The sequence below is a fragment of the Poeciliopsis prolifica genome, unplaced genomic scaffold, assembly GCF_027474105.1.
Source record: "Poeciliopsis prolifica strain line A6 unplaced genomic scaffold, Auburn_PproV2 SCAFFOLD004, whole genome shotgun sequence".
In the NCBI taxonomy this organism is placed as follows: domain Eukaryota; kingdom Metazoa; phylum Chordata; class Actinopteri; order Cyprinodontiformes; family Poeciliidae; genus Poeciliopsis; species Poeciliopsis prolifica.
The window spans coordinates 18,791,715-18,800,271 of NW_026562379.1; the positions used below are offsets into that span (position 1 = coordinate 18,791,715).

The window sequence follows — 8,557 nt, forward strand, 5'->3', positions numbered from 1 at the left end:
TAAGCAAACTGAATATTTAGTTTGAAGCTGAATATTTAGTCTTCTAACTAAAGGTCAGTTTTTGGCCTGACCTGCTGACCTGATCTTCTTGTTGTGGCTCATTAACTGGGAATCAGTGACTAACCAATAGCAACTCTCACCTGGAAGTAATCAGAAAGTTTAGGCTTCAGAGCTTTTAAAGGGTGAGAAGAAGAGCGGGGTCAGAGGTCAGATCAGTCCGATGCAAGTGGAAACATCTCCACCTACTGGACATAATAAACTTACAGTCAAATAATAATTTGAATTATTCAGGCTGAAAAAATGGTTTCATTTTCAAAGTCATATTTTCACAGTTTGAAACTAAATACCAGTGTAAATATTTAGTTAAACTAAACTTTTACTTCGCGAATTAAATGTTTAACTCAAGGCTACATTGATAAACATTTAGTCAGTCTGACCATCAGACTGATCAGGTTAGGGTTAGGGTTAGGTTAGGGTTAGGTTAACCCTCTCCCCAAGCCCAGTTGGTTCTGTAACAGTTAAACTGTTGGACCTGGAGCTGTTCGGTTCTGACTTAGTGGATCCGGCCACTAACTCAGTAAAAAGGGGTTGACTCTGTAGTTTCAGAGTCAAATTGTGAAATATTTTCCTGGTATTGAACTCGATTTGTCTTATTTCCTAAAAGTCTTTGGTTTTGTTCTGGTCTCCCTCAGTCTCGGTCTCAGCCCAAACCGTCCTGGTATCGACTTGGACTCGATATATTCGGGTCTTGGTCTGGACTCAGTCTTGTCTTCACTTCCTGTTTTCCCCTATGATGTCAGAGCTGGTCCTTCAGCTGTACAGTGATGAAGCCTGATGTTCTGGCCTGGTTGGGTTCGGTTTGGACCAGAACTCAGCTGACGTCACTCAGGATCAGACACACACATCATTTTAATGAAACATCCTGAAATCTGTGAGCAGCAGCTCATCAGCTCCTCCCAGCCTCCTCCATTCCTCCTCCATCCTCTGCGGCGTCAGGAGGAACGTCTGAAAGAGCAGCTCTTCATCGGCACCTTGTCGCTCGGCAGAAGAAAAACAGCAGCTGCGTCTCTGAAAGAGACCAAGATGAAAACGTTCGTGGTGGCGGCGTCTCGCTCTCGCAGCTTTTTGTTCTCAGAGAGACGGAGGCGACAGGAAGCTGAATCGTCTTAACCTGCCAGTTTGACAGGAAAATACAGAAACACCAACAGCCTGGTGATATGTGAAGGACGACTGGTGCTGAGCAGAGGAACTGAGGAACTGAGGAACTGAAGAGCTGAGGAACTGAAGAACAGAGGAACTGAGGAACTGAAGAACTGAGGAACTGAGGAACTGAAGAACTGAGGAACTGAAGAACTGAAGAACTGAAGAACTGAGGAACTGAGGAACTGAAGAACTGAAGAACTGAGTAACTGAGGAACTGAAGAACTGAGGAACTGAGGAACTGAAGAACTGAGGAACTGAAGAACTGAAGAACTGAGGAACTGAAGAACTGAAGAACTGAAGAACTGAGGAACTGAGGAACTGAAGAACTGAGGAACTGAAGAACTGAAGAACTGAGGAACTGAAGAACTGAAGAACTGAGGAACTGAGGAACTGAAGAACTGAAGAACTGAGGAACTGAAGAACTGAGGAACTGAAGAACTGAAGAACTGAGGAACTGAGGAACTGAGGAACTGAAGAACTGAGGAACTGAGGAACTGAAGAACTGAAGAACTGAGGAACTGAGGAACTGAGGAACTGAAGAACTGAAGAACTGAAGAACTGAGGAACTGAAGAACTGAAGAACTGAAGAACTGGGGAACTAAAGAACTGAGGAACTGAAGAACTGAAGAACTAATGAACTGAGCAACTGAAGAACCAAAGAACCAAAGAACTGAAGAACTGAAGAAGTGTTTTTCACTGTTAGCAGAGAAAAACAAAAGAAAAACCTCACATATCCTCTATTCCAACATCTTTCTAACCAAAACAGCCAGACAGATTTAAAGAGAAGCAGAAAAGCAAAGGAGGTGGAGCAGCAGAGCAGATGGAGTCATCCAGGACATGTTGGTGTGGAATATTGTCTCTGCTGCCTGAAAATGTTAGCTGCTGTTAGGTTGGCAGGACGGGATTCAGTCAGAGGCTTCTTTGGATTTGTTGTAAGACTGACTGCTACAGCTGCAAAGGAAACAAACGGGGCTAAACTCAGAGAGGCTGAGCTGAACTCAGGGGGGCGGGGCTAAACCCAGAGAGGCTGAGCTAAACTCAGGGGGGCGGGGCTAAACCCAGAGAGGCTGAGCTAAACTCAGGGGGGCGGGGCTAAAACCAGAGGGGCGGGGCTAAACTCTACCAGATTCAAACTTTAAATCTCACAGTGTTTGTTCCTTCAGGAAGCAGAACCTTGCAGAGCGAACCGAACCGCCTCTCAGGTCAAACTGTGGCTCCGCCCACTTTCCGTATCGCCAGACTGCAGATCGACCCGAGGGCACGGTGCTTTACCCACAATACACCAGGGTTAAACTCGGATCCAAATCTGCTGACACGCGATAACGTAACCATGGCGACCAGCTTTGTTTCTGTCCCACTAGTCTGACTGATGGCAGCCTGACCTTTGACCCCTTTGAGATGGGATGACGTTGTCATGCTGTGTGTGTGAGATGCTTCCTCTAGACGCTGATTAGTTTTTGTTTCCAATGAATCGACTTTTTAAGGTGAGAAGCGGCATCAGCATCTATTCACACACACACACACACACACACACACACACACACACACACACACACACACACACACACACACACACACACACACATTGAGCTGCAGTGTGTGTTCCAGTAAAGCTTTCAGCTGTAATTAAAGCTCATCAGAGTTTATTAGAACGTTTGAAACGCAGCCGTCTGATTGGCTGCTGGGCTCTTTGTGCGTCTGCAGCTGCAGCTTCCTGTTAGTGGAGAAACGCTGAGTTCATGAAGACACCTGCAGCGCGCCGCTGGCACCGCAGAGTTCAGCTCTGGACCCATTGAGCAGCAGAACCTCAGAACCGGCTGCAGTCGACTGAAACGTTACGAAACGCAACGTTTTCGTAACGTTGCGTTTTCATCTCAAACCAAACTGAGTTTTTACATCCAAAATCAGGACGCAGTGATCAGCCATGCTGAGAAAACCACAGAAATAAAGTCATAATAATGCAAAAAATAAAGTACAAAGAACAGTAGCTTGGCATACTGAATATTACAAGAATGAACTCGAAATAATAGACAAAAGAAAGTCATAATAAAATGAGAATATTATGTGAATAAAGTCAATATAATTAGAATAAAGATGTATGAGGAAAAAGTCAAAATATTAGAATAGTCATAACAAAATCAGAATACAAAAATGAAATCAGAATATTACCAGAATAAGTGAAATGACAAAAAATGTCTTAATATGATGAGAATAAAGTCCTGACATTTGGCCGATGAAAAGCTGCTACTGGAGGAGGGGCTTAGCGCTGTCAATCACCCTGGTGTAATGCTCTGTAAGTGGCGGCTATGCTAACTAGCTTAGCATCCTGACGGCGTGTTGACGACCTCACAGACTGTCCGTGTGAAACGCTGTCACGTTGCCTTAATTCAGTTTTTTTCAGTATTTTTGAACCTCCATGTTTTTGCTCGTCACTTTGCTGCTAAATTTTCTCTCTGAGGAAAAATAAATGATATTTATATTTCTTATTGGAGTTTTGTGTTCATGTTCTGTTCTTGTTTGTTGATACAAAAATGACAAAATAAAATGTTTTTTTAAAAATAAATGTGATTTTCTGGGTTATTCGATTGTTTTCTTGCATATTTCAACTTGATAATAATTATAAACTTTAATCCTCAGGTTTATTTAGAGAAACCTGATGAATAATTAAATACTGATTTTTCCAGCCACATAATGAATCCAAATATGTGAAGATCTGATTCTTTGTCCTCCAAACAGGAAGCAGAACCAGGATTTGAACCGTTTCTCTCTGGAACGCTGCCAATGTTTTATTAAAGTGAAACTTTAAATGAATTCTGTTTCCATCGTCTCTCCCTGCAGCAGATTTAATTAAAAACACAAACGAGAGGAAAAGCCGAGTGAAAAGCTCCAGTGTGAGACGAGAGCAGCGATAAAAGATAAAAACTGAGCTCTGTTTCTGAGCCGTCTGGAGATTAACATCAGAAATTTGGGATTTTTAGCCATTATAAAAAATTATTTGTCGTTAGAGATAAGACTTCATTTTTAATGTTGCATTTCTAAAATAATAAATAGGACAAATATTTAGTTTGAAAGTCAATATTTAGATCTGAGCTAGCTAATCGCTAATTGAGAGCTAAATGTTTAGCTAATTTGCAAACTAACTATCTGGTTAGTGTGGAGGATCATGTGACTTTACTGATCACTCTGCAAAAATAAACAATATCACCAAGTCAGATTGTTAATATTGTTTAAACTTGAAATCAGACAAAATTAACAAGCAGCTTTTCAGCAAGATCAAAGGAAAAATTGGTCCAGTTTGAAGTTTCACATATAATGAAACATTTTATCATGTTGTAAATGAAACAATCTGCAAATAAAACCAGAACTTTTCATGAGTTTGTCAGAATTATTGAGCCATAAAAGCCACTGGAGTTTATTTTACTGTAGTTTGGTTTTATTTAACGTGTTAATATATCAGAAACTGAAAATACTTGGAAACATTTTGTGTTTTTCAGTGGAATCGTTGAACTGTTTTGATTACGTTCATCAAGTTCCAGAAAAACTATTAAATATTTTGAGGTAGCTCAAGAAATGTTGTAATGCAAAAAGTAAATATATTTGTTTGCTTTATTATACATTTTTCTCTTTTGATCAGATAAAAGCAGCTGTGATTGGCTGCTGGTTCATTTAAATTCAGTTTAATCTGTCAACAGTCGTTTGAACTTTAAAGCAAATGTCTGTTTTTTGGCCCTGCTGGGTTTCCATACATGAGGAGCAGCAGCGTTTTCAGCAAATGTTTGACATCTAAACAAAAAAAACACAAACTGAGTTTAAACTCCACAATCTGGAAGATCATGTGAAGTAATTTAAGACAAATAGTTGATTAAATCAGGTTCTGCTGGTCCATTAAGACGAAGAGATCAGAAATCAAGTTAATTTGGCCGAAATGTTAAAATGTTTGAATCAAATTTATTACGTCTACAAATTGCCTGGATGTGATATTAGTAATAAATTGATGCTAAATAAATGAACTGAGCTGAATGGTTCCTGGTTGCCATGGAGACCCCCGATGAAGGCCCGCCCCTCGTCTTCCTCAGCAGACACAGGAGGTTTTCTCAAACAGATTTTATTCAAACCAACAATTAAAAATAGCTTCATGGTGTTTACATTCAGAAAGAATCAGCTCAGAAAGGTCAGAACATTTGACCCCAACTGACCAGGGATCAGTTTCTGTACAGCATCAGGAGGAGGAGGAGGAGGAGGAGGAGGACGAAGGCTCAGCAGGACGTGAAGGTCTTCCAGAAGAAGTTCTTGCAGCCCGCCTTCCTCTCCCGTGGGGCGAGCAGCGGCCCGCTGCTGGCGGCGCGCTCCAGGTCCACGCGGACGTCCTCCGGCTCGCCTTCAGGGACGCCGAACCCGTCCTCCTCCAGAGCCTCGTTCTCCATCTGCAGGAGGTCGGAGAGGAGCAGCTCCGCCAGCGAGGAGCGAGACGCATCCTGAGGGACAGAGGACACGGTCACTGAAGGTTCCTCCAACTTACAGGAAACCCTCCTGCCACCAGGGGGCGCCGCTCTGAACCACTCAGCCTCCACTGACTCACCAAAAACCAGTTAAAGCTGTGATGTTTGGACCCTTTGGAACCAAACAGAAACATTCCTGCTAATATGCTAATAGCCAAGCTAATTATTTTGGTTAGCACTTAGCGCACTTAGCTTCCCCTACATTTATCTCTGGGGATAAATCCTGAAGCATTCATTGAACTGGTTCATTAAACTGATTCATTAATCTGGTTCATTGAACTGGTTCATTAATCTGGTTCATTGAACTGGTTCATTAATCTGGTTCATTGAACTGGTTCATTAAACTGATTCATTAATCTGGTTCATTGAACTGGTTCATTAATCTGGTTCATTGAACTGGTTCATTAATCTGGTTCATTGAACTGGTTCATTAATCTGGTTCATTGAACTGGTTCATTGAACTGGTTCATTAATCTGGTTCATTGAACTGGTTCATTAATCTGGTTCATTGAACTGGTTCATTAATCTGGTTCATTGAACTGATTCATTAATCTGGTTCATTGAACTGATTCATTAATCTGGTTCATTAAACTGATTCATTAATCTGGTTCATTAAACTGATTCATTAATCTGGTTCATTAATCTGGTTCATTGAACTGGTTCATTAATCTGGTTCATTGAACTGGTTCATTAATCTGGTTCATTAAACTGATTCATTAATCTGGTTCATTAAACTGATTCATTAATCTGGTTCATTAAACTGATTCATTAATCTGGTTCATTTGACTGATTCATTAATCTGGTTCATTGAACTGGTTCATTGAACTGGTTCATTAATCTGGTTCATTGAACTGGTTCATTAATCTGGTTCATTGAACTGGTTCATTCTGGGATAAAACCAGGTAAATAAAATTTGTTTTCCTCAGATGGAGATTTTTAAGACTGAGCCAGAAATTAGCAGCTTTAACTCATTCATTCATTCATTCATTCATTCATTCATTCATTCATTCCAGTTCAAACACAAACATTCATTAAAACGTTCATTTCAGTTTGTTTGATATTTTCATTTCTAGTTTGAAATGTTTGCAACATTTACAATCTGTAAATAAATTTCATCTCAAAACGTAAAAAAAGTTTCAGTGTTTGAAACGATGATATTTGTAAATTATTATATATTAAAAACACATTTCCAACTTACAACAAAAGAAACAGATCTGGAAAAAAATGATTTTAGTTTCATTCATGAAACTAAAATAAAGAAAATGCTTAAAAAACTTAATTGTCATTTTAAAAGTTTTGGGTGAAACTAAAGAAACATGATGAAATCTGAATTTCTTCATATTTCTCTGAAGCCGCGTTGAAATATTCTGGTTTCCAATAAACTGATGGAATAAATTATTCTGCAGGAGAAGAAATGAAAATCCATATTCCAGAGTCAGTTTGTGGTGAAATAAAGTTAAACAGGAGATGCAATGAGAATATTAAATTTAATAATATTAATAATCATAATTATTCAAATCAGTTTAGTCACAAGTTAAATAAAAATGTTTCTAAAAGTGATTATGAGGTTCAGATTATATTTTAAAGTGAATAAAACTTCAAATATAATAACTCACATGTAAGACAGAATATTTATTCTCTATTAGAAATAATTTCAATATATTTTTTCCAACTGTAAATTGAATGTTTACCTTTAATAAAAATCATTAATTAACACCTTGAACTAATTAAACTTTTTTGTCTTAATTTATTGACTTCAGAGAAATAATTAAATTTTGAATCAAATATTAAACACAGATTTTACTTTTACGACCTGAGATCATTTCAGATTTCTCTGTAAGTTCAAACAGAACTTTGGTCCAGTTTAAAGCTCGGTTCTGACAGGTTCTGACGGTTCTGACCTGTTTGGAGCTGAGCAGCGGGGTTCGGTGCAGAAGCAGGCGGAGTTTGGAGTCTCTCTGTGCGGCGGAGGAGCAGCTGATGGAGGCGCTGAGGGAGAGGAGGAGGAGGAGGAGGCAGCGCAGGCTGAGGGAGGAAAACATCTTCACTGTCTGACTGACTGACTGACTGACTGACTGACTGACTGACTGACTGACTGACTGACTGACTGTCTGCGGCGCGGCGGCTCTTCTGCCTCTGTCCCGGGAGGCAGCGGCTCTTATAGCTCTGCTGGCGTCACCCGACGAACGGAGGGGGTGACTGATGATGATGATGATGATGTTTCCATCTTTTCAGTGAAATGATCCGTTTTTAAGCTTCTCTTCTTCTGGTTTCCTGCTGATTGCTCCGTGGGTTTGTCAACCTGCGGCCCGCGGACCCGCAGCAGGACGTGTGAGAAAGCTGCCTGGGCTTTGACTACACGGCTACGTTGTTCCAGTCCTGTCGACCCAGAGCCATTTTCCTCACAAACGCTCAACGTGTCCCGACCCGACGAGACCAAAATCACGGTTAATAAACTCTGAACGCTGAGTTCAAAGGTCAGCTGTTTTCCTGACTCAGTTTTCTATCAGTTTAGTTTGTGTTTGGGATGATAGAATATTCTGCACCACTTTATGAAGACCAGGAGCCAAAAAACAAACAAACAAAAAACACAAATTAGTTTTGTTTCCATCTGCTAGCTCAGAGAGACTCAACCAGGCGACGCGCAGTGTGATGTCATCAGATGGCTGTGGTAAACAGGAAATAGAGGTCGCTAACTAGCACAGAGCTAACCGAGACTGAGATCCACCCGTTTGGTGCCTCTGGTAAGGCTCAGAGCCGGCGGTGGATGGGAACCTTCACCTCAGCACAACTTATTCAGCATTTCCATTTTCCCCTGAACGCATCAAATCTTTTTCAGAATAACCAAAAACCAC

The 8,557-nt window shown here is 40.5% G+C and overlaps 1 protein-coding gene across 1 annotated transcript; it reads right to left on the minus strand.

The window, feature by feature from the left end:
* Positions 1 to 5,292: 5,292 nt before the first annotated feature.
* sst1.1 (somatostatin 1, tandem duplicate 1) lies at positions 5,293 to 7,852 on the minus strand. The gene is made up of 2 exons (XM_055028585.1): positions 7,604 to 7,852; positions 5,293 to 5,678 (listed from the first exon to the last, which is right to left on the minus strand). The coding sequence occupies exons 1-2, from the start codon at positions 7,742 to 7,744 to the stop codon at positions 5,460 to 5,462; spliced, it is 360 nt and encodes a 119-aa protein (XP_054884560.1). The 5' UTR covers positions 7,745 to 7,852; the 3' UTR covers positions 5,293 to 5,459.
* Between the last annotated feature and the right edge of the window lie 705 nt (positions 7,853 to 8,557).

Excerpts from the sequence above, each read along its gene's own strand:
- sst1.1 (XM_055028585.1), bottom strand. The coding sequence starts at position 7,744 with ATGTTTTCCTCCCTCAGCCTGCGCTGCCTCCTCCTCCTCCTCCTCTCC. Across the intron at positions 5,679-7,603 it reads CGCTGCTCAGCTCCAAACAG|GATGCGTCTCGCTCCTCGCT; the intron begins GTCAGAACCGTC and ends TCTGTCCCTCAG.